The sequence below is a fragment of the Myiozetetes cayanensis genome, unplaced genomic scaffold (assembly GCF_022539395.1).
Source record: "Myiozetetes cayanensis isolate MyiCay16 unplaced genomic scaffold, myiCay2020 scf23, whole genome shotgun sequence".
Classification (NCBI taxonomy): Eukaryota; Metazoa; Chordata; class Aves; order Passeriformes; family Tyrannidae; genus Myiozetetes; species Myiozetetes cayanensis.
In genome coordinates, this window is record NW_026087445.1 from 8,783,128 (window position 1) to 8,808,790 (window position 25,663).

Here is a 25,663-nt window from a genome sequence, read left to right on the forward strand (position 1 = left end):
CCCCCTCAGGCCTCGCCCCTCCCTCTCGCGCGCGCCCCCTCAGGCGGGGACGGGAGGAGCCCGCCGGAAAAATCCCGGATTTTCCCCGATTTTTCCCGGATTTTCCCCTCACGGGAAAAGCGAGGGAGCGATTTTCTCCAGGAAGATCCCCCCCCAGCGAAGCCCCGCCGGGAAAATGGTGCGAGGAGGAGGGAAGAGCCCGGCGCGGTGCAGGTAACGGGGCTCCGCCACGGGGAGGGGCTCGTCCGTCCCTTGTAACGTTATTTTTAATATATTTTAATATATATATACACATATAAAAATATATTTATTAAAAATATATTTATTAAATAATATTTAATTAAATTTAATTATTTATTAATTGATATTTCATATATTTTTCATATTTTATTTTATGTACTGATTTGTAGTTTATTAATTATATCTATTTATATATTTAATATATTATATAATATATAATATATATTTTAATATATATTTTTCTACGGTTTATTACTTATTTTACTACTTAATTTTATTACTTCATTTTATTACTTTATTTTCTATATTTAACATGTTTTATTTATATTTTATTAATCGTATTTATTTAAATACTTAACAGCTTATATATTATTTATATTTCATTAATTGTACTTATCTGTATATTTAATATAATTATATATTTTATATTTTATATTATATATTATAGATAAATATTATATATTTATTAATTATATTTATTTATATGGTGTATTTTTATATATTTATAATTAATATATTTTATATATAAATATATGTTTCATCACATCCTGCGGAATGCTCTAAGTTGTTCATTTGGGCTTTGATTTTTTTAAATTATTTTTATTATTATTATTATTATTAGTTTTTTAAACAGTCCTTTTGAACACTCGTGGCGGGCGGTGCTGAAGTGCCAAAACCACAACACGCTGCCCAAATTTTAATTGAAAATAAACGAGGAGATGAGCAACTGCAACAAGAGGAGGATTCAATAAACTTACCCCCATTTCCAGCTCGATGTCCAACCCTCCCTCACACCAGCACGGGAACACAGATTGAGTTAGCGAGGCCAAAATTCCAGATTAAGACTCAGAACTGAAGTTTTACCTTGTGTTTAACAAAAACTCCTTTATTTCTGACTCCACGAGGAACACGAGGCTTTGTCAGCTTTAGTGCCACAAAAGCCAAGAGCTTCAGTTAAACATGTGGGGGGATCCCACTCATTTTGGGATTGAGAGTGGATTGGGGCTTAAGTGTGACTGAAAACTGAATTCCTGCCCAAATACACGGACGTGGAATCCAAATAACGTGATTTCCTCTCAACCAGGGGACAATAAGGATTTTATTTCAGTCCCACACGTTATGGAAAACATTGAAATCTGTTGTGTGTCCCTGGCCAGGATTCATACTGCAGCTTCCCCACTGCCACATTTCCATGGAAGTGCATTTCCCATCTCTATTTCTGTGACATCACTCATTCCATTTGCTTCTACACAGGGAATCCTCTGCTTTCCATGAATCACCCAAACCCTAATTATTACTCAGCCCCCACCAGGGAGGCCCTGGATGGTAGATAACACTTCATGTCACCTGGGCAGAACCCTCTCACACAGGGTGAAAATCACAGATAAAGAACAATTAGAATTTTTTCCCCTTCTGCCACCAACTAAAAAAAAAAAAAAAAAAATTTTCTGAGTAATAAAAAGCCAAGACCCAAGTAGCAAAATACAGAATCTGCTGGCAGTCTGCTCCAGATGTAGGACTCCTGTCTGCTGCTGTCGGGGTTCTGACTTCAAAACAGGTGACACTGTGCCACAGAAACCCCCTCAAGTTTTGCAAGGCCTTATGTGGAGTGAATTTACTAGAAAAATAGGTCAAAGCAGGCCAGTGAGAATGATTTCCACGAGAGGGAGTCTTGAAGTGGAGAATGATCTGACTGTTTTGACACAGTTACAGACTGGTTTTACTGTCTTGGAAAAAAAAATACAGTTCCTTGGTATCATTTGTGAGCAGAAATGAAAAGCAGGTTTGGAATATAGGTACTGTTATTATTATTATATTATTATACTTAGAAACCATTACCTAAATAGGAGTAAGATCCATCTTTTTAATCTAAAACTCCCAAACATTTTATATAAACCCGCCTTCCTTTCTCAGATGAGGTTAAAAGGCAACAGAGATTTGCTTTCAAGCTCCTGGGTTCAGATCACTTTGTTCACTTTTCTCCAACATTCCTGTAAAGTTTAAAGTTTAAAGTTGTGAGCCAGACAGATCAAGTAACAGCATCTGGGGTTTTCTTTGATTCTTTATTCCTGTGAGTGCTGGAAAAAGGCTGACTTCAGCCTGTTCAACCTGAGCACGTGGACAGAACCTAACAACAGTCATTAAAACCCACTAAATTGGTAGCCAGCCCCAACTGCCAGGGCTGGGATCGTGCCTGGGGTCCCACCCTGCTCCGGGGATTTGTGCAGGGTCAGCCCAGCTCTGCTCTTGAAAAGCCTTCTCTGCGTGTGTCCCTCTGAACAAAGAACAGCAGCCAAGCTTTCCCGTCACGTGAGCTCCGCTCTTGGGTTTATTTTTGTCCCACAAACCCCAGGAAAAGTAAAGACTCCCAAGTTAATACAGCTGATAGCAGGGTTGAGGATTTTCTTCTTTCCAGAGGAATTACACACGAAGTTCTGCAGTATCTGCTTCCCTCTTTAGAGTGCAGCCTTTGAAATCCTTTGTAAATGTGGTTAAATGACACGTCAGCATTCGTGGAGAACATGGCACTGAGCAGCACAGAAAGCCACAGCCATCCTCTATCTGCAGCACTGGTTTTCCTGAGGGCAGCAGCAAGAAGGCCTGTTGTGACCAGCCCTGTTGGACAGACCCCTCCAGGCCGGGCAGCTGCAGGAAACAAGCACTGCTGACACCTCCAGGGCAACGTGGGGTGCAGGAATCGGCAACAGTTAGGAAAATATGGAGCCCAGACTGTCAGAACTTGAGCTGGCAGGTCACAAACACAGGCAGCAAAAGGCAGCTGAAGCAGGGTTTGTTCAGATCTGATTGTCTGTCTGCCTCCTTCCCCTGAACCAAAACTTCCTGGCTTGCTTCAGGTTTGTGTAGGCACAGGCAGAAAGGAGAAACGTGGGATTTTTCAGGAACTCTTTTGAAATGCACTTCTGTGGGAGCTGATCACATAACACTGCATTGGTCTGAGCTGACTGACTGCTCTTTACTTGTGTTTTAAGTGGGAGTTGCTGAGTTCTCCTTTCATCTCTTACCATTTCAGCTTTGTGGTGTCTGCACAAATGTCCCTGTGGTCATTTTTTTTTTTTTAGTTCCTTCTTTATCTCTTCAGTTCCTTCATCTCATGTAAAGCTGGCAGCCTAAACCCACGTTTAACAGTACTTCAAAAAACCCCCAAACAACTGAACACAGTGTTTTAAAAAGGTTAAATCCTTAGACATTAATCATGTTTGAGGGGCAGGTAAAGAATCTTTGGTTTAGCTGTGCAATGATTATGTTACAAATGCAAGTCATATTAGGCACTATATTATGTCTCTATTTTGAATTAAGAACAGAACTAAAACATTTACATTTGGAATGAAAAACATTTTGAAAGAGTAGAATTTCCCTCGGTCATTATCTCTACTGTCCCTTTGGAGCTCTACACAGGACCTGTGCTCGATGTGAACACGATGCAGAACACCAAGGAGATAAATTCAAGTTATAAAACAGGTGTGACTGTGGCACAGTGTTGGTGCCTCCTTGCAAAGGATGTTCCTGGTTTAATGAAGGTTTCACTCTTACCCATGGAATGAAAATGGCAGGTGGCTTTTGGCCCTGCTAAAATATTCTGGATAATAATGCTCTCCTCCACAAGAGCATAACAACAATCTTCTTGGGTTACAGCCACGACAGAGGAGAGATCCCCACGCTGCCTTTATCCTGCCCCGTGGCATTGTCCCCCTCCCGTGCCATTCCAGCAGCACTGAGGGCATTGTTGGTGGCATAGAAACCGTTTTTGTGAGCACCCATGGCAGGGTGGCTCTGTCTCGCTACAGTGCTCCTCTCAGGAGCACAAGACACTTCTCTGATTACACCGTGGGGAAAGGGAAAGGAAAACAACAGCTGGCTGTGGCCTCCCTGCCTGCCTTGGATTTGCCACGACTCACTTGGAGAATGGAGGAAAAACTACAGAGAAAATGCAACAAGTTGGCAGTGCCTGCTGTTTCTGAGAGGTGTTGGCTGTGGGTAAGGACTCTCGGGTGTGTCATTGCAGGTGATGTTTCACAGAAATGGTTGCTGTTTTGCTTTCAAGGATCATGTTCCTTCCTCGAGCTTCAAACACAATCCCGGCAGGAGGGACGGATGAATGTGCTCTGTGTGATATTCCCAAGTCTGCGAGCCAGAAAGTCCATGTCTTCATGTGTGTACTTAATGATATTTAAGTAATTTAACATTACATTAAATTTCTCAGGAGCTTAACTAGGTTATCTAAACACGAATTTTAACTTCTGTTACCCATGTCATCCCAATTCCTACACACACCATGCCCAGGGTTATTCAGTCTTGCAAGGATGATGTTCTGAGGCACTGACACTTCCCAGACCACAAGGAGGGTTTATTGGGACATTCCAATGTCTGGATCATGGAGTGATGTTTGATTAATGACTATAATATATAAGGAGACTGTTCTAGAGGCTACCTGTGTTTGTGTGGACACACCGAGACTGGCACGAAAGCCTATAAAAACAAACAAGGAAATTCATGTAACAAATCATCACAGCATTATCTGGAAGTGAAGAGGTGGGAGGATGTGGCAGAAGTGAACTCATCCCAGCAGCTGAGAGTGATATATTAAGAAACAGGGAAATATTTGCCAGTTAGTGCAGCATCTTCCACACCACAAGGAAAATCCCAGCTCAATAGCAAATCAATGTGACAGGGACAAAGCCAGGAAAAAGCTACTGACACCAGAGAGGAGAACAAACCTCAGCATATGGACACTCAAGTTAAAAAGTGTCAAAGAAGGGTGGAGAAGGCTGAGTTGGGAAGAGAGGCTGTGGCCAGCAGAGCTGGAAATGGGTGAGCTGGAGCTCAGGGAAAAGCTGCTTATGGTCCTGCCAGGGCCGTGGGAAGGGACACGGACCCCGTGTGTGCCACAGCCCCAATCCCGCAGCCCTGGCTCCGGGTGCCACACGGAAACTGTGGCCTCAGCCTGTGCTTTGTCCCAGAGCCGAGGCTGGAGCCAGCCTGCCCCGCTGCTCGGGGGACACAGCACCGAGCCTGAGCCTCCCCCGGCACCCGCTGAAGGGCGGCTTTGTCCGGGCATTCAACAGCGCCTTGTTCCGTCCCTCGGGAGCGAGAGCGGAGCAGGGAGCGCTCCCCGCACTCGCAGCTGCCCGCTCCCCTGGATGTTGGTGCTCCGTGTCAGCGCTGACTCGCGGCGCTGTGCCCACGGCTGTGCCCACCGGGAGGGAGGGACGGAGGGCAGGAACAGCCTCTCCCCCAGCCCGGATCCACCGGGGAGGGCCCGGGCGGTAGCGGCACTGCGGGGTAGCCGTGCCGGGGGTCTCGGTGCCCGGGTAGCCGTGCCCGGGGTGCGGTGCCCGGTGCCGGCGGTGCCGCGGCCGCGCCCCACGGGGGCGGGCGGTGGGGCGGAGTTGGGGGCGCGCCGGGTCCCGCCCTGGGGCTGCCCTGCCCTGCCCTGCCCGGCTGTGCCCGGCCCTGCCCAGCCCTGCCCAGCTGCCTCTGCCCCGCGAGTGCCGGTACCAGGTAGGGCCGGGAGCGGCTGCCGGGGGTCCCCTCCGAGCGGAGGGAGTGGGGGGCTCGGGGGGCCGGGGGAGGGAGAGAGAGAGGGAGGGAGGGAGGGAAGGGGCGACCTTGGCGCCGGGATCCTGTCCCGGGGAGTTCCCTGCGGCATCTGCGAGGATCCCCCGGGCTGTGCCGCCCAGCCCAGCCGTTCCCGTCCGTCGCTCGGTGCGGGGCCGGAGGAGCCCCCCGCAAACGGCGGTGAAAGCGGAGCAGGGAACAGTGGGGGTTTGTTTGGTTTGTTCTTTGCCTGGGGAAAGAATGTTTGAAAGCTCTGCTTGAATAGAAATTCCAAAGAGATGTGGACACTGAAAACGTATTTAAAATGTTTCCTAGGAAGAGTGGTAAAAAAAAAAAAAAAAGTTATGGGGATGACTTGTTTCAAGGAGGCCTCATTAGTAAGTAGATCCCTCTTGGAATAAAACTGCTTTGAATGTTATTTGCTTCTGGATGTAAAAAACCCGACTTTGCTAACAAGGATGATACTAGCATTGTTTCCCCTTAAGTCTCTTTATTTTTCTTACTGATCGTTACAATTTCCATTTTCCACTACCAACTCTGCATGATGCAAGTTTATCAGCAAAACAAATTTTCCTGTGTTTCCTTTGTGGGAGTGTGGCATGGCTCAGCTCAGGGTGTCCTGGGGTGGGGGTTCCTGAAAATGCCTCTCCTGCTTTAGGTTTCTCAAACTGTTTTACAGAATATTGTATAACATCCATCTGGAAAAATGAAGGGAAAGCTGAGCACCGAGGGATGGGTCTCGCACAACCTTGGCTGTTGCAGCTGGTTTCTCCTGTCCATGAGACAGTTTATTGCCCAGTTTTTACTGCAGAGAGGTGGGAGATCACAGCTTAGCCTGTGCCACGAGCACAGAGCAGCAGAAGTCAGCCCATTTACCATCTGCTCCATGGGCTGGCTGCTGTTGGCACCACAGCCCTGCCTGTGTGTGCTGGGGCTCCAGGCTCTGGCCTGAGCTCTGCCCATCCCTGGAGCAGTGGATAATGGGAATGCTGGCCCGTGCTTCGGCACCAGCCCGGGGTGTCAGTGGCTATCTGTGCCACCACCAGACTGCTGGAGTGCTGGGAAGTCCAGCTCCAGGGATTTCACTGGAATTCAGTGAGAAGGCAGGGCAGGAATTTTAGTTCCCCCTCCTTGGTGATGGGTGGATGGTGAGCTGCTGAAATGTCAGGTGTTTAAATACAGGGAGGGATTTTCCAGCACTTGTTTGAGAGTTTAGATAACAATTTTAGAGAGAGCTGAGTACCTGCCCTGTCCCCAGGGGAGTGTCTCCTGCTCTCCTAAGAGTGGAGGCTTTCTCCAGCTGGATGAAATTCCAGTGCTGTGGGGGAAACCCTGGGCAAACTGAACCAGCCATCAATCTTTGGCTGCTTCTGAATGTGCAAAGGGTGACAAAGCAAACTACTGCTGGTGCTAATGTAACTGGGATTTTACAGGCACAGATCCACCATGTTTGCGAATTGCTTCCTTTCATCCCCAAAGCAGGGATGGGAGCATTCCACAGTGCAGTTCCGTGGTTCTGATAATGTTCCTGAGGGGGTTGCTGCCAGCTCTGCCTAAAAGGCTGTCTGACGTGTTCCACTGCAGGGCTCTTTTGCTGTTGCTTTGTGTGATGTGGTGAGTGCCTCAGGCCTTTGCTGAGCTGGTGCCATGGTCAGCAGTGTCACTGAGTGCTGCTCCTGTGGACGAGGGGGGGGCCAGGCCTTCCCACGGGACAAGAAGCAGCAGAGAGCTCTGCTCAGCTGCTGACCTGCATGAGCCAGTGCTCTCACCCCCCCCAAATTCAGATAAAATAACTTTTTGTTGCTGGCTGGGTGTTTTAGAGAATCCCAGTGGGAACCAAACCACTCCTAAAATAGCCCTGTGCTGTATTTTGTACCCAGGATTTATATCTGTTCTCAGTTCCCTTACAAATACAAGCTTTGCATTTTAATCCCAATCTCAGCCATTAGTGTTGCCACTGAGTGGCATGGATGTGAAAGAGGATTTTGGACAGGAACCTGCAGCTTCACAGACCAGCCCTTTCCCTGTTTTGCTGGGGAATCCTGACACCAAAAGAAGCAGGATTTTTAATTTGAGCTGAAGTGGTCGAGTTTTGCAGTTTGGGTGCAGTAAAGCAGAGCGTGGTTAAACACACACACGAAGTAGATTGGGCACAGAAACCACGTGGATAATCGAGTTCTGAGTGTGTCTCTGCTCTGCCTGATCACTGTCCAATGCTTTTCCTGAAAAGGCAGCAGATTCTGATATGGGCAATCTGTGTGTAACAAGCTGTGTTATTATTTCTGCTTTCTGGTTTTCTGCTTCTCCAGACCAGGTATTTGATACCCCTTCTAAAAATACAAACTGCAAAGACAATTGTATGTATTATTATTTTATATGGCCACTTGTAACCTCTTTGGGATCCTTTTAAACTCCAGGCTCAAAAGGGTGTCTTGTGCAGTGACTTTCAAAGCTCACTGAGGTTTTGCACTGGGAAGAAAAACCTCAAGTTGTCTTTTTTTTCCCCTTTTGGTGCAGCTCTTTGTGTCCCTCTGTCACATCATTTGTTCTGCTCCTCACATCATCAGTTGGGGTCTGTGTCTCTTCTGTCTCTTAATCACTAATTAATCACTTGAGACACTAAGAAGCCTGAGGGAATCAGGAAGAAATGCTCTGGGTGATTAATTCTTTTCCCATAAAAGCACTAAACTCGCAGGAGTTCTCAGCTGGAGCCGTGCTGGAAGTGTTTCCTTGTGCCAGACACAACTCCCTGGGTGGGGACAGTGCCCAGCGATTGAGCTGCACCTTCTGGCACTTGGGGAAGGGGTTCTGAACTGAAGGTTCACTCAGATGCTTAAATGAGGAGAGGAAAGGTAAATGAGCTGATGGCAGGAGTGCCTGAGCTGACTGGGGATGCACCAGGCCTGGCTTTCAGAGGATACTCTGCTGCCTCATCCCTGCTTCCCAAGAACTCCGGGATGTTGGCAGGCTGCCAGTATTTACACTGCTGTCCTACGCTCTGAGTGTGTTGTGCTGGTCCACCTGTGCATCCAGGGCACTGGAAGGGAGCTGCTGATAACGAGGCACTCAAAAACCCCCTCCCAGATGAGATCAGGTCAGGCAGTGTCCATGAAATGTCAGCTCTGAGCGCTCCACACCTGCTCAGGGAAGGAAAGCCTGGACAGAGAAGTTTAGGAAGGGCAGGAGCAGCCTGTCCCAGCAGGTGTTTATCTCTGATTAGCCACTAATGCTGCATTTGCAAGGTTAAATAGAGCTCTGACATTGGTGGAGGTAAAGAGGCAGCTTTGTACTGGGGTGCTTTGCAGTGCAGGACAGTCTGGAAGTGCCAGACTGGAATAGCCACGCTGGATCAAGGACAGCTGGTGGCACTGGGAGTGGTTGGTATTCCAGGGATTTCACACTTTCCCCTGGAGAATGACCTTTATTTCAGGTTGTTCAGTTTTCCCCACTTTGGGGCTCGGTCAGTAACTGCATCCTCAGGGTATTCAAAGCAGGTTGTCAGGGGTTTGTGAGCAAAGTTCAGGATGGAAGGGTTGGATGGTAGTGGCTCTGAGGATTTATATATTTTTTTTCCTTTTACCTCTTTCAAAGTGTTCTTTTCTGACTGCAGGCTGTGGTTTTGGTCCTTCCTTTTCTCTTCTCCTCTCTTGTTCCTCATTCACCTCCCACTGAGAACCTGGAGAGCTGGACTGATCTCAGCTGATGTCCCAGCACGGTTGGAGAGGGAGAAACAACCCTTTGTCTGTGTTAGGACAGTCAGTCAGTGGGACACCATCCAAACCCCAAGTTTAAACACATGTTATTTACTGAGTGTTTCCACAAGCAGTAAAAACACAGCCACAATTCCAAACAGTGCCTTTAAAACACTGGAGGAAATGAATCATCCTGGGATCTCTCAAGATGGACGGAGCTGCTGTGAGGAGCAGCTCACACCAGCAGGACTTTCCCTTCTTTCAGGCTCTTTGCTCTGGGAATTGCTTGTGGTCCCTGCACACCAAAACCCGAATTAAAGTGAAATTAAATTACCCCCTCCCTCTGTTAATCACTTTGCTGGGCTAATTTTGGCCTGTGTGTTTACAGCATTGCCCTCTGGTGGCTGTGCCCAGCGGGATGGGCTGTGCTGCTGGGGCTGGGAACAGCCCTGTGAGCAGCTCTGCATCTCCAACCACAGCCATTAACACGGTGCCCACACCTGCCTGTGCTGGGAGAACCCAGAGTGGGAAGGGGAACTCTGACAACTCCCTCTGGCTGCACACTGAAAAACCATTTACGTGCTTCTTACCCACACTCAGCCCTAACATTTGCAGGTCCCTCTCCTGTCCTTGTCCCACGGGTAGCAGTGACTTGTAGAGCCCTCTCACCCAGTTGCCTGTGGCTGATGCTGCACGTGGAGCGAAGGCCTCGTTCCATGCTTCCCTTTTGGACTCTCTCCTGGTTTCCAGCCCTTCTTCTCTGGCAATTATCTGTTCTTCTTCGTGGATTGAGCAGCCTCTGTGCTGCAGAGGAATGCATTGGCCCGTTCTGCAGGGAGACAGAGTTTGCATAAAGCTGCAGATGATTTCCCCTGGCCACAGTCAGGGCCTGGTGACTGGAGGAAGAACATGTGTGTCATTTCCCTGCAGCTGACCACAGGCATGTCTTCACTGCCTCCCTTCCTGTGCTCTGGCTGTCACCACCAGCTCTCTCTAGGGGACGTATTTTGGGGGGCAGTCACATCTTAATGCCCTGGTTTATGTCTTAGCTGTTACATAAGCACTCCTGGAAAATATTTTTTCGGCACCGAGCGAAATGATTTGTGTTTGAGCACAGCTCAGGATTAATTGTTGCTCCCAGCTGAATGAGAGTAGCCAGTGGTTCCCAGTGATCCAGACTTCCCCGTGCTGTGTGTTTAAGTGCATGATTCAGCTCTCACAAATGCTCTCAAGGCAGGGCTGTGAGTTGGATTGTATCAGCTGATTGTATCAGCAGATTTCTCTGGGTGTGTTCAGATGGGAGACCTTTATATCCTCCAAACCTTTCTCAGGTGTCAGTAATATTCTTCCCAGTTGACAGCCCTGCAGCTGAGGAGAAACTCCGGCTTTTGTGTTGAAGTTTTCACCCTGGTGCATCGACCAAACCCTCTGTGTTTACTGAGTGGGTCTGTTCAGAAGGTAGAGGGACCAGAATAGAGCTGCTTGTGACTCACAGTGCAAACAAACAGCTGGAAAAAGTGAGCAATACTCAAATCTCCTGGGCCTCTAATTCACTAGAGTGGTTTGGTAGGAATTTTAAACTTAACAAATGCAAAAAAACCCCCTGCTTGCCAGTTCACAGCTAATGCTGGGCTTCCTGTGCAGGGCTGCTGCTCTGAGTTAGGCAACTCAGCTGGAATTCTTTGGGATTTGTGGCTGTGTGTGCTCAGATGTAGCTGCTGGGAATAGCTGTGCTGCTCCTCAAATAGGAGCTGAAATAGCTTGTGGAGTCGCTGTGGCTGGGGGGAGGAGGAGGAGGCTCTCCCGTGCCACCTTTCTCTTATCCCAAACAAGCTTTGTTTACTGGCTTGGGGTTAGTTTTGTGTGTGTTTGAATTCAGGGCTGCCTGGAGACTGAAAACTGAGCTGATCTTATGGGTTTAGATATTTCTCAGTGCCTGTCACCTTGGTAACAAAGCTGAAGTGCCCCCAGAGCTCTTGTCGATGGTTTCAGGAGTCAGGGATGTTACACCCTGGTTTGGCAGGGGGGCTGCAGGGGCACACAAGGGTGTCCTTTCCAGTGTGCACTCTGGGAATCCTGGGCTGAACCCTCTGCCTTTCTCCCTGTCCTGCAGCAAAACATCCCGAGTTTTGACTGTCAAAACTTCAAGGATCCTGTGGTGCCACCCTCACAATCTGTGTAAATTCATCAGAGATCTTATGGGTCTGCAGAGGATCTGAGAAAAAGGACATGTGGGTATTCAGGCAGTGGAGATTCTGTTCAGAGGGCAGAAACAGCTCAACCTGGAGCGAGAAAATACCTTCATTTGGGGGTTTGTTTAATTGATGTCCCCAGTGTCACTGTTTCAGACAGCGATCTGGAGAATGCAGCTCTCACTCTGGTGTTACTGTGCCAAGTACAACCTGCTGATTGCCTTGGACTGATTGTACCAGTGGCATTACACCCCTTTTCCTCTTGCAAAACACCAGGATTTAGGGTTTTCCTGGGGCTGCAGCAGGAATACAGCAGCGATTTCCTCCTCTTGGCACTTGGTATAGAGGGCCTGGAATGCTGGGAGGCAGGGAGGCTTTCTTTTCCCCAGGACATAGATTGTTATTTCTTTGGAGCAGTTCAGATCCTCCAGGCCGTGTTTGGCAAATAAATAGGGGGACAGAGAGAGTGAGTTGGGTGGAAATTTGCCCCCAGGATACAATAAGCTGCATTTTTGCAGCGTGACTGTAGGGTGGATACAGACTGAGATTTACTGTCCTCCCCATCTTTTAGAGGTTCAGTCCGTACTTGTGAGTTAATTTGCCTCTCTGCGAGTGCCCCCGTTCCTGGCGTGCAGGGAGGCAGGAGTGGTTCCAGCAGTGAGCAGCAGGGGGGGTGAGACGCTCTGTGGTGTGACACTGTGGTGGCTGCAGCCCTTCCTGTGTGGGCTTTGTTTAGGCAGCAAATTCACACAAATTAGCTGAGCCCATCCCGAGCAGACGCCGTGGTGACCTGACCTGCCACCACTTGTCTCAGTGTCATTTAATCCAGCCAAGCTCTCCTGAGCAGCTCCAGGGCAGGTAAGACCTTGCTGTGGGTGTATTTTATATAGGTGTGAACTACCACCTAAAAAAACCCCCCTGTGCTCGTTTTTCTCTTGTAAGTGACCAGTTCTTGATAAAATAACGATTTTCTTTGCTGTCAGTATTGGATGGTATTGTTTCATAGAAAGGTAATTCAGGCACATCATTAGCTGCTCTGGTAGGTGGTAGGTGTGAAGATGGGAGAGAGCTGCTGATTGCAGGGTGGAAATAAGAGGTGTTTTGGGTTGGGTACAGGAGAGACAGAACTGCCCCCAGATCAGGGGCAGTGGGAGCATCAGCAGGCAGGGCTGGCACCCCCCAGGGCAGGGAGGATGCACAGCAGGGCCAGTGGTGGCTCTGCTGAGCACGGGGACTGCAGGGCCTCTGCCTTGGTGGCCTTTCCCGTGAAACAGGCACTTCCAGCCTCAGGGAAACCCCTGGGCACTGCCCTGCAGGAGCAGCTCCAGGCTCTGCCTTTGCTCTGCCTCGTGTCATACCACGTGCTGCAGATTGTCTGGGAGCACAGCAGGACACCCCTGGGGCTGCTCCTCAGCCAGGCTCCATCCCAGCCATTCCTGGGGAGCCCTGTCCTGGTTGTGTCACTGCACATCTGGAAGTTGTTGTCTTCTCCTGGTTGCTCAAATCTTTGGATTTCTTCTCCCCAGTTCTTGTTTTTATCGCTGTGCAGCCAAGTGTCATTGAGCTGATCCATCTGTGCCGAAACCCTGCATTCCCAGATCTCTCCTTGTTTTCCTTAAATAACTCCCCTTTGCATAAGACATTGGCCTTTCACAGCACCCTTGCTGGGACTGAGCTGGACAGTGTTATTGAGAGCAGCTTCCACTGTGCCAGTTTGCCATGTCTCCATCAGGACATCCCTCCTGGCAGGGCCCCGGTGATCTCAGCTGGCAAATGCCCCCAGTGCAGCGTCCAGAACACCCATTTCTGGGGCTCCACTGAACAGTGCAACATTTGCTGCCAGCAGTCAGAAACCACACCAGCTGTGGGGGTAGATTCACACCTATTCCCTTCAGAAATGGCTGCAGATTAATTAATTTTATGAAAGAACACTATAATGTACAATTTATTCACTGAATCCCTCTTTCCCTCTTTTGCCTGTATTTACATTCTGCAGCTCTGTTGGCAATGCAAGCTTGGATTAAAAAATGCCAAGTTAATTAGAAGACTAAATAAACTCTTTTTCAAAACTATCATGTATACATTTACCTGCAGATTCCAGTACATCCCACAGTGGGATGTTAACAAAGATGGTCCTGGATCTTTGAGGTTTGCCCAGGTATGGCACTCTACAGGTATTTCATTTAGGAGGAAAAAGTCCCAAAGTATTTTTCCATTTGGAAAGGCCCCATCTCTTTCTAATGTTATGCAACCCAGACATCTTGGTTTGGGTTCCCTGCAGCTGCCAAAGCCTTTCCCAGCTGCCTCCCTTGGAGTCAGGGTTCCAGCATGTTTTTCTCTGGGTCTCGGACCTCTGACACTCTGAACTTCCTCCCCAGAGATCAGAAATACCATCAGGACTGACACATTGTTTTTATTGTCCCTGTCAGTCTGAGAATTTCCAGGGAAACTTTGAAAGGTGCATTGCCAAGGTGACATTTCAAAACAGAGCTGGGACAAGAGAGAAAACAGAGTGTTCTCCTGAGGGAGAAAATCTCCTCCTGGGGAGCAGGGAAAGCACAAAGTGGGCTCTGCCCTGTCCTTCGTGGAAGTTTTGCTGTGGAATTTGGTGGCTGGAGAGTTTGGCCCCTTAGTTAAGCATCCTTTGAGAGCTTCTGGAAGTGGGAAGCTCCTCCTGTCAGGAATTCACCCCTGCTAAGAGCAAAAGTGACCGGCAGCGCTCGTTGTGTGGCTGCTCCGTTCCTGGAGGGCCACAGGGAAAGTTTCCTGCCCAGTTTACTCCCTGCAAGTACTTGGAAAACAGGATAGATGGGTTGGCTGAGGTGTGAGATGGTTGGAGGAGCGATCTCTTTGTTGGTGGCAGGTGGTTGGGATGCTACAATCAGCCAGTGTTGTAACTCCGTTGTGCTGAGTGGGTTTGATTGCTACACCCTCGGAAATGCTGGGTTGTGAAATGACTGAATTATTGAATGAGCTGTTGTTCTGTTGCCTCCCAAGCTCCAAAGAGCCTTTTGTGAGCAGAGGAGCTGCAATCCATCGGTCCATCCCAACCCCCACCGCGTTCCCCTGACGGTGGCACGTGGAAGTTACGTTCAGGTGCAGAGCAGGGGCTGAGCTTTGCATCTTGCTGCTCTGCCAAGCTGAGGGAGGTGAGGGCTCATTCCCTCCACCCTCAGGTCGTTCAGATGAGTCCTTTCAGCGCTTGTCTTCTCCAGAGCCTTTCCCTGCATCCAGTGCCAGCTGGAGCAGCCCTGCTGCTCCTCTGTGTCCCATCAACTTCCCAGCCTCCAGCTGACAAAACGCTGCCTGTGCTGCCCATGGCTCTTCATCCCTTCCTCTCCCGTCGGCCTCGTGACTGGACGTTTGGCTCGTGGCCCCTCACTGTGCTGCTGGTAATGGATAGCACATTGTCTGGAGCTGGAGCCTGCTGGGATTCAGCCTGTGAGTGGCTGAGGAGGCTCTGAGATTCCAAGAGCGCTGTTTGCACAAACACGTTCCGCCCCTGCGCTGCCGGGGGGGTGGGTGTGTTTGTCCCCGATAAAAGATTGGCTTCTGCCCTTCATCTGCCCCAGCAGTGAGAGGAGGGAGCTGGGACTCCCCACAGGTCCTGCAGGGAAGGGAGAAGCCCATTTGCTCCTAGAAATGGGCAAAAAGGACTTCAGTTTTCTTTTCCTCACCCTTTTCTGCGCGATGGCTCTGAGGCTGAACGGGGTCAGCTCCGTGTCCGTGGCAGGGCTGGGATGTGTTGTTACAGCAGCTGTTGTGCTCTCAGCTGTGGTAAGTGATGAACATCCCAACTGAACCCTGAAAAACTTCTGGGGTCTAGCTACTTAGGAGAGTCCCACTCTCTTTTAACCCTTTGTGAGGGGTCTGGGCGGTTTTGAGGTGGGAATGTGGGAGAAGCCAAGGCAGGCTGACGGGAATCCTGGAGATGAAGTTCATTGTTCTGCATCTTTGGGATCCGATGTCAGCTTGGGAATCGCTGCTTCCTAACGTGCTGGTTTGCCTTCTAGTTTGTAACATCCTTTATTTCTACCCTGAAAGCTCAGCAGATTGGACTTTTGTCCATCAGCTGCTGGGAACTGTCTTCTTTGGCAAAACACTGGATGCTTCTCATGGAATATTTGAATGTTTTCTTTCCTGTTACCTGATAGCACCCAAAGGCACAGTGTGATCTGTGGACAAACTTCATTGCCAGTGCAATAGAGATGTTCCATTTCCTTCCAGAATTACCGAAGGGAACTCTTATGAGAGGGAAAAGTGTTGGTTATGTTTGTTAAAGGAATGGATATTGCATAGTGTGAATATATTGCAGAAGTATGGCAATAAACATATTAAACCCAAATTGCAATGTCCTTAGGACAGGATGTTGTGTAAATTACTGTAATTCCTACAAGGGACAGGTTACACACAAGTTCTGAAGTAACTTGTCAGAACAGAAGAGCTTTAAGAAACGTGTTCATTACCTAAATGTGATGACATTCCCAGCATTTTCCAGAAGGAGCTGGGTAAGATCACACTGGTTTTTGGAAACCTGTAAATAATGTTTGTGCAAGATGTCCAATGTGCAGTTATAAACGGGATATGTTTCCGAGAGTCTGGAATGTCATACAGGGAATGAGCCCTTCACTGATGTGCCATATTGAGAAGCTATAGATTAATAAGGAAAATATACAGATTAAAATCAAGAGAGGTGGAGACAAAACCCAAGGAAAATAGAGTCTAGGAAAGGGTAAGTCAGGAATAAGAGGCAATTGGAAGTGAAAATGCAAGGGAAAGAAGGAATCTTTGCACTCGTTGCCTGGAACAGTAAGTTAAGCGATTCAGTTTGAACACCCCCTTCCCTTCCCCTGCACACTGAGCCCCCCTCTGTCCCCCCCAGCCTGTCAGCATGGTGGAGCACGCCGAGTTCCTGAAGGCTGGGAAGGAGCCTGGCCTGCAGATCTGGAGGGTCGAGAAGTTTGACCTAGTCCCGGTGCCGAAAAACCTGTACGGGGACTTCTTCACGGGAGACTCGTACCTGGTGCTGAACACCATCAAACAGCGCAGCGGCAACCTGCAGTACGACCTGCACTTCTGGCTGGGTGAGTGAGGGCACTGGCCCAGGGAGCAGCCCCTCCTCTGCTCCTCAAAATGCCTTTTCCTGACCAAGGGGACACAACGAGTCCCTGCCATGCAGAGGTTCACAGAGGAGATCTCGGGTGGAAGGGGTGGCTGGAAAGGGTGGAGGTCAGGTGGGACCTCCTGACTCAGGGAGGGTGGTTTTGTTTTCCCCTGTCCTACCTGAGGGCCATGGCAAGGCCTTCACCCTATCCTGCAAACCCCAGAGCCTCTGGCAGTGCCTCCAAGCTGTTGGCTTTCCCCGTTGCAGGAGATGAGAGCTCTCAGGATGAGCGAGGGGCCGCTGCCATATTCACGGTGCAGATGGACGACCACCTGCAGGGCAGGGCCGTGCAGCACCGCGAGGTGCAGGGCCACGAGTCCCCCACCTTCCTGGGCTACTTCAAATCTGGCATCAAGTACAAGGTGGGTGTTCACTGGGGCTCTGTGGTACCTCTGGGAATGGAGTTTGCAACAAATGGCATCCTGCCCACCACCCGCTTCCCAGAGGAGTGAGAAGTGCCCTTTTCCAGTTGCTTAAAACCCATCCTCAGCCAGATGTTTTCAGTGGGCTGGAACAGGGTGGAGAACAGCAGATCCCAGTGGGAGAGACTTGGCTGAATTAATAATACACAAGGAAAGCCCCAGAAAATTGTAGGAATCGAGGTTTTGTTTTTCTTCGAGAAGCAGAGGAAAGAAGAGTCCCAGGACACCTGGAATGAATTTAGGGAGCAGCGGAGTTACCAGGAAACGCCCACCCAGGAGATTTGGCTTCTCCTCCCTTGCAGAGCAGTTTGACCTTCCTAGACTCTGTTTCTGTGCTTAACCCTCCTCAGTATGTGCAGTGTTTTGGTAAAGCAGATGAACAGCAGTGGGAGTTGCTCTTCCCTGCCGTCACAGTGAAGTGGGATAGAAGTGAACACATGCAGTGAAGAGCAGTTGTGTTTGTGGGGAGTCCAAAGGCACAAGGAAGGCGGTGTCATCAAATGCTTGTAAAGTTCACACATTTCCTCGTGTCTGAGACTTCCCTGCACTTTCTGTCGTGCTCATTTCCCACTCATTTGTTGTCATTTTCATTCACTTGAATTTTGGTTGTGCTTTTCTTGAGGATAACTGACACGAGCCCTGTTGCCCGCGTGGATAAGGAATTCCAAGAGTCTCTTTATCAGCAGGGGAGGTGAACCTTGAGGTTGGGATAATCTCTGCTAGGCAGGACATGTTATACAGGTGGAAATACACTCTTCAGCAGTCCCAGTGGGAATCCTTGTCCCTGTGTTTTCCCTCAGGCTGGTGGTGTGGCTTCTGGCTTCAGACATGTGGTCCCCAATGAGGTCACCGTGCAGAGGCTGCTGCAGGTCAAAGGCAGGAGAACAGTGCGGGCCACGGAGGTCCCTGTGACCTGGGACAGCTTCAACACAGGGGACTGTTTCATCCTGGACCTGGGCAGCGTGAGTACCACGGAAAAGGCAGGCCTGGCAGATCTCCAGGGCCAGGAGATGTCCCAGAGTTCACAGAAGGGGTTTTTGCCCCTGCTGTGCTGGGGCCACCTCAGGTGACGTCTGAAGCCATCTGACATCGCTCAGGCCCAGCCATTGAGTCCCATCCTGTCCAGGAAGAATTGCTGTCACACTCTGACAGAGTTTCCCCTTCCCCCCAGAACATCTTCCAATGGTGTGGCTCCAACAGCAACCGGCAGGAGCGGCTCAAGGCCACGGTGCTGGCCAAGGGCATCCGCGACAACGAGCGCAACGGCCGCGCCAAGGTCTTCGTGTCCGAGGAGGGATCCGAGCGCGAGGAGATGCTCCAGGTCAGCCACTGCCCTGCCCTCTGGGCTGCAGTGGGAAGGGTGGGGTGTGGAAGGGCCAGGGGGATGGGTGGGCAGGCTCAGCAGTGTCTTTAGGTGGGAAGTGTCAGTGGTGTGAACACACAGCTCGGTTCTCTGCGTCGCTGGGACATCAGGGTGTGCTTACACTGCTGCTCTACAATTGTCTTCTGCTTTTTCCCTTGGCTGCAGCATCTGGGAATGAGGGGCCCCTTGGACTGGCTGGTAATGATTTTTCTCTCTCTCAAGGTCCTGGGACCAAAGCCCGCTTTGCCACCAGGAGCTTCTGATGAGACCAAAACCGACACAGCCAACAGAAAGCTGGCCAAGCTCTACAAGGTAATGCTGAGATCCTGCCATAACCCTGGGGAGAACAGAGTGCTCTTTGTGCACTTGGATGGAGCTGCAGTAGCAGAGAGGAGTTGAGCTGATCCGAGTCCTGCTCCTGCCTCACTCTGCTGTTGGCTCTTCATCAAACTTTGTGTATGAGCCTTGGTTGCTCCCACCACGTGTCCATGTGCTTTTGGTGTCCTTATCACCGCTTTGGACTGTAGGAGACAATAATGATGGGGTGAATCTCTGCCAGAGTGGTTTGTAATGTGGAACTTCATCCATTAATCAGACAGAAACTCAGATCATTAACCCCCCTCGATTCAGGGAGGCCTGTTCTCAGTTACCCTCCATCCCTGAGTGCAGTTGGTTGGCTGTAGGTGGTATCTCTTGGTGCCTTTGCACCAGGAATATTTACCACTTTGGACCAATCTCTCATTGGTCCCAGCAGTACCTGCTTTGCTGGAAGCACTTGAATTATTCAAAATGTTATGCTTTTGTCATTGTGTGTGTGTGTCAGAGGTATCCTGTTTGAAAACAATGGTGCCTGCAGAGCCAGTGCATTCAAACATGTTTCCCTTCCCCTCCCTGAGTGCTGAGCTGTGACCTCTGTGCTGTGTTGCCTCAGGTCTCCAACGGGGCTGGGAACATGGCAGTGTCCCTGGTGGCAGATGAGAACCCCTTCTCCCAGGCAGCCCTGAGTACAGACGACTGCTTCATCCTGGACCACGGCACAGACGGGAAGATCTTTGTTTGGAAAGGTACCTGAGACCCCCAGGGAGAAAATCATTGATGCCAGAAGTGGAAAGGCAGTTGTGTGTTCTCTCAGCCATCACAAAAGGCACAAAAGAGATCAAACACTTGTCATCTGCTAGTTGGCATCATTCATCTGGGAGGCCTGGCCCTTCCACTGTTGCAAGAGGTACCTGGGGCAGTTTCTTCTTTGGGTAAAAAAAAAAGTGACCTCTTTTCTCTCTGTTTTCGTTAAAGGCAAAGGTGCCAACTCTGAGGAGAAGAAGGCAGCACTGAAAACAGCTTCTGAGTTCATTGACAAGATGGGTTATCCCAAACACACCCAGGTGAGGAGGTGCAGCCCCCCTGTGACCAACCCCAGCCACTGGGGACCCTTCTCTGCCTCATGGGTGGGGACTCCACTGCTGGTCTTTCAGGCAGCCCCTGATTTGGGTGATCTGCTTCCCTGCAGGCAGACACTGCAGTGGTGCTCCTGGGCAAACACTGCCCTTCAGGCAGCATTTACCCCAGCACAGCTCATGTCCCCATGTCAGACACTCCCACCTGGTCCGTGCCCCCTCTCCAAAGGGTACCAAAGAGAAGGGGCAGATAAACCCTGGGGAGATGCTTCTAAAGGCTCATTCATTTCAGATCCAAGTCCTCCCCGAGAGCGGTGAGACCCCTTTGTTCAAGCAATTCTTCAAGAACTGGCGGGACAAGGACCAGACCGAGGGGCTGGGCCAGGCCCACGTTTCTGGCCACGTTGCCAAGATCGAGCAGGTCCCTTTCGACGCAGCCACTCTGCACAGCTCCAGGGCCATGGCAGCCCAGCACGGCATGGAGGATGATGGCTCCGGCAAGAAACAGGTCAGCAGTGCCAGGGCCCCTCAGGGAAGCTTCCCGAACTTTCCTTTGCCCCTGGGTGGCGCTCCTGCAAGAGCAGCGGGACAGATGGAGGCCCAAGAGCCACCTCAGCACTGAGGTTTTGTAACCACCGGGGCAACGTTTGACACCAGAAACACCAGCAGGGTCTGGAGAGCCCTGCAGGTGTTGGTTCTGTTCATTCTGACCCCATTGACCCGTACAACTCCCTCGTTCCTCCTCGTCGCGGTGATTGTACCTGTTGCATCACACGTGGTGATTCTCTGGGAGCGCCGGTCCCATCCCCCGGGCTCGTGTCTGTAGGAACAGGGGTGGAGCGGGGCGGGAAGGGCTGGGCTCCCTGGGGAAGCCCACGGAGGTGCCGGCCAGGGTTTGGCTGTTGAGAAGTCCCGCGGAAAGCCCCGGAGCTCCCTTCCCTAGAGAGGAATTGGAATGGGAATGGGAATTGTTCCTGTGTCGGGTCCAGGGCGCTGCCGGCGCTGGCCCGCCAGGGGGAGCTGCAGACCCGCGGGATGCGGGGTTTGGGAAATGCGGGATTTGGGAAAATCGGGAGCGGGAGAAGGGCTCGAACTGATGAGGCGTCTCCGCTGCTCCCACCCCAGATCTGGAGAATTGAAGGCTCCGAGAAGGTGCCGGTGAATCCCGCGACCTATGGGCAGTTCTACGGCGGGGACAGCTACATCATCCTGTACGACTACCAGCACGACGGCAGGAAGGGCCAGATCATCTACACCTGGTGAGGGGGCTCTGCAGGCTGAGCCCACCCGGAAAATAGATCAGTGCTGCTCCCCACCTACAGAGGAATCTTGTGGGGGATAAAATTTCACCCTGGATTAGCATCCCTTGCAAACCAAACGCTCCCTCAGAGGTGTGGGATGGTTCATTTGAAGTGCAACAATGGAGGGAATTCCTGTGCTAGTTTTTTTTAGCTTCCCCCCTCCCCAGTAGAAGTTACTCCCTTCTCTGGATCAAGCTCTGCTGCTTTTTGCAGAGTTCCTACACATTTGAAATCCCTGTAAGGAACTTTTGATACTCTGCTGTTGTGAGTGGGACAGTTCCCAGCCCGTGTCCTTATGGAGGAGTTTTCCAGTCAGGCTCACGGGTGGTGGTTTTGCTGCTCCTCAACACAGAGGGCACAGGCAGAACCCCTGAGTGAACCCAGGAGGGCACAGCCTGCACAGGGGCTGCTCATGTAATGCCTGATCCCAGTGCCAGCAGCTGTGTACTTAAACTGGCTGCTGGAATGGGAGACTGGCCTGGAGATCCTGCAGAGTCTGTGCTGCTTCCCTAGGAAAGGGTCTTGTCTCCCCCTGTAATCCCTGTCCTTCAGCACAGGATAATTAATGAGCATCTCCTTCCTGTTGAACAAGTGCTGCAGAGGTTTGGTGACACAGGTTTCCCTTAACTCCTCTGGATCTCTCTAAGAGGGGGGGGTGTGTGTGTGGAGGGGCTGAAAATAAAGCTGGAATTTGGCCTTGTCTCCCAGGCAGGGAGCTGACTCCACACAGGATGAGATTGCAACCTCTGCCTTCCTCACGGTGCAGCTGGATGAGGAGCTGGGAGGCAGCCCTGTGCAGGTAAAGGAACAAACACCACCCAGCAGAAACCAAGCCCCAGCTCTGTGGGAATAAATAATGCAGATATCACAGTCCTGCCCCCAGCTGGGTGCTGTGTGGACATTCCAGCTGCAAAGGCCGTTTCTGGTGCCTCTCGTGCTGCTCAGAACTGACTGAGGCGTTTCTTTCTCTGCAGAAACGAGTGGTGCAAGGGAAGGAGCCGCCTCACCTGATGAGCATGTTTGGGGGAAAGCCCCTGATTGTTTACAAGGGGGGCACCTCGAGGGAAGGAGGGCAGACAGCACCTGCTGACACGCGGCTCTTCCAGGTCCGCTCCAGCACCTCCGGAGCCACCAGGGCAGTGGAGGTACGTGGAGCATGCACAGCCCTGATGGGAACGGGAGCCCAGGGAACAGGGCTGGGCTGTCCTGACTTGTGCTGAGCCCATTGTGTGACAACAATGCTGAAGGCAGGAAGAGCGGAATTCCCTCTGTGGAAGTGGAACTGCTGCCAGGACACGGGTTCGGACTCCCACTCCTCCGAAAGGACGTGCACACAAAACCCCTGTGCAGCAACACAGATTAAATCCCAGTGAGCAGGCACAGGGGAGGTGAGGGTGCTGGTTTGTGACTCCAGTAACTGCCCAGGTTTCCAGCTGCAAGATGCCCTGTCCTTGTTGGCACAGAGGAGAAGGTGTTAATGACTGATCAGTGTCCCAGCAGGGAACTGCCCTGCCAGGGGCTCCCCAGGGGTTCCTACATCTCCTGCCATAGCCATGACTGGCAGAGTGACAGAGCCATGTCCTGTGCACCTGTAGATCACACAGAAACAGTTATTTACTCTTCCTACGTGGCAAGTCTAACTCATCACTTGGATATGGGGAACACACAACACATCTTTTACAGCCTTACAAACTCACAGGGAGTGTCTTGTTTGCAGTTTATTCAACAACAGGTTCTGGTTTTAGTTTGACCTAATGGGCTCTGTGTAGGGGACGATTACATCTGACACCTGCAATGTTCCTTCTTTTCAGCTGGATCCTACTGCCAGTCAGCTGAACTCCAACGATGCCTTTGTCCTGAAGACTCCCTCTGCTGCCTACCTTTGGGTGGGCCAAGGAGCCAGCAACGCTGAGAAATCGGGAGCGCAGGAGCTGCTGAAGGTGCTGGGAGCTCGCCCAGTGCAGGTGTCTGAGGGCAGAGAGCCAGGTGAGGGGTTCACAGGGTCAACCCCCCCCCGCCATGGTTTCCATGAACAGGTGAGGCAGCAATCTCTCCTTTGCAGACGCTTTCTGGGCAGCGCTGGGGGGGAAGGCCCCGTACCGCACCTCCCCCCGCCTCAAGGACAAGAAGATGGACGCCCACCCCCCTCGGCTCTTCGCCTGCTCCAACAAGAGCGGGCGCTTCACGGTGGGTATCTGAGATCAGGGACTTCAACATCCCCTGCCAAGGCTGGGAGAACTCAGTGCCAGCTGCTCTGAGTCCCCCACCCTCAGAGGGTCACCTCTGCTCTTCCTCTGTGGTGTTTTCTCCTGTACAGGCGCTTGAAGCCTGTGCTCACCTTAACCCTCTGTTTTGCAGATTGAAGAAGTCCCTGGAGATCTGACTCAGGATGACCTGGCTACGGATGATGTGATGCTCCTCGACACGTGGGATCAGGTACGTCACGTTTGCAGGGTGACAAGAGGAGCAAAGAACAGGCACAGAGTGGCTCTAGATCGAGACCCCAATTACAACAGCCACAAGTGCTGTTGTATTACAGACTGTGCACAAATAAGCCACGAGGCAACTTACTGAGCTTCAGTGTTCTATGTAAAATCCTTCAAACACCTGCTACTTCCCCCTGGTGTTAAACTGGTGTAGAATTCGTTCATGGATATGCAATTTCTGTAGATAAAATGCAGATCTCAAGCTTCTTGAGATCAAGTGATGACTTTGGTCAGGCAGGGTCAACACCCCAGGCACACCCGACACGGGGATGTTCTGGTTCTGGGTCACCCTCTGTTCACTGAGAGTTCGCCTAAATCACCCTTCAGAAAGATTGATTGTTGCTGAAATAATTAATATGCATATTTTTTTTTAGGTCTTTGTATGGATTGGGCAAGATGCCCAGGAAGAAGAGAAGACTGAGGCACTGAAATCTGGTAATGTCACGTTTGCCTCTCTGAACTGTCCCTTCCTCCCTCTCCCTCTCTGCTCACGAGGCAGGCGGTTCTAAAAGCCACAGGGTGAATGTTTTGGTGGGTGGTTGGTGAAGCGGAGCCCCCGTTTAGCCCTAATCCCGCTGTTCCTGCACGACCTGCACTCAGTGAGACCCCTCCTCCCCCTCAGCCAAGCGCTACATCGACACCGACCCGTCCACCCGCGACAAGAGGACACCCGTGACCATCGTCAAGCAGGGCTTCGAGCCCCCCACCTTCTCCGGCTGGTTCCTGGGCTGGGACGACGACTACTGGGCTGTGGATCCCCTGCAGAGAGCCATGGCAGACGTGGATGTGTGACAACAGCTCTGACACACAGCAAGTCCAGTGCCTTCAATGCCTCCGAGAGCTCCTTCCTCCAGGATGCACATTAACGAGGGAATGATGGTAAATAGCCAATTAGCTGTGCAATAACTTCCGGAAACAACCACCACCAGTCAGTGACCCTCCTCCTTGCTTTGATTATATTTAATACAATAAAGCTTGTGTGAGATAACGGGAAGAACAGAAGGGGTGGGGTTTGTTATGAAGAGGGAAACATTAAACAGCACCAATAAATCCCACCTTTCACCTTGCTCGATAGGAACTCACCTTAGAACCCAAAACCTTCTGTGTGCCATCTGTTGCACATGGACTTCTGACTAAAGAAATTATTTTGGGGGGTTTGGGATTGTTTTGCTTTCCCCTCAGCAGAATTACCAGCATTTAAGACCCTGATAAATTAGCAGTGTTCAACTCTTACAGCCACTCCTTAGTAAACAGCATGTCTTTTATTCAGATGAGAGCAAAAAGCATCTCGAGGTGTCAGCAACAATTCACAGGGGTGGCACCTGCAGCAGCAACAGCGGGAGTTACAGAGTCATCATGGTCCCCAAGGACCCACCCGGTGAGCTCAGCACTGCTCATTAGCACAGCTTTGTTAACTGATTCTCTCCCCTCCCCACCAAAAGTTAAGCTCAGCTTACAGGAACTGCTGCACTGACAAACAGAGGAGGGCACTGCTTTGGTGAGGAAAAGGAAAAGCTTTCCAGCAAACAGGCAGAAAAGCACCAGCACTTGGGCACTGCTGACAGGGACAAAGGCACAGCTGAACAGGCTTTGCCTGTGCTAAAACACCTGTAAACACAGAACTGAGCGTAGCAGAAAGGGGATAAACCCCAGGCTGTGAGGTTTATGCTGCCCAGGGGGAGAAGTGCACTTGGAGCACTGATCTTGGCTCTTTAGTTTCATTGCCACCTCCCAAAAGATCAAGGTGTAAGACTCGGTGCTGGTGGCAGCCTGAAGAGCCTCCCCCCTGCAGGCTCTAACTCCCCTCATTTCAATCTGTAATTAAATCTACT

At 50.6% G+C, this 25,663-nt stretch overlaps 1 protein-coding gene across 3 annotated transcripts; it reads left to right on the forward strand.

The window, feature by feature from the left end:
- The first annotated feature begins 53 nt into the window (after positions 1-53).
- Positions 54-24,833, forward strand: GSN (gelsolin). Of its 3 annotated transcripts, none has more exons than XM_050320126.1 (17): positions 54-213; positions 16,584-16,785; positions 17,073-17,227; positions 18,088-18,249; positions 18,459-18,608; positions 18,873-18,962; positions 19,582-19,714; positions 19,944-20,032; positions 20,337-20,552; positions 21,170-21,303; positions 22,054-22,144; positions 22,320-22,490; positions 23,157-23,331; positions 23,408-23,532; positions 23,704-23,781; positions 24,206-24,266; positions 24,454-24,833. In XM_050320126.1, the coding sequence occupies exons 2-17, from the start codon at positions 16,593-16,595 to the stop codon at positions 24,621-24,623; spliced, it is 2,193 nt and encodes a 730-aa protein (XP_050176083.1). In that variant the 5' UTR covers positions 54-213; positions 16,584-16,592; the 3' UTR covers positions 24,624-24,833. The 3 variants fall into 3 exon arrangements, with proteins under 3 accessions (XP_050176083.1, XP_050176084.1, XP_050176082.1); XM_050320127.1 differs by lacking the exon at positions 54-213 and adding an exon at positions 5,642-5,760; XM_050320125.1 differs by lacking the exon at positions 54-213 and adding an exon at positions 15,223-15,478.
- Positions 24,834-25,663: the final 830 nt, after the last annotated feature.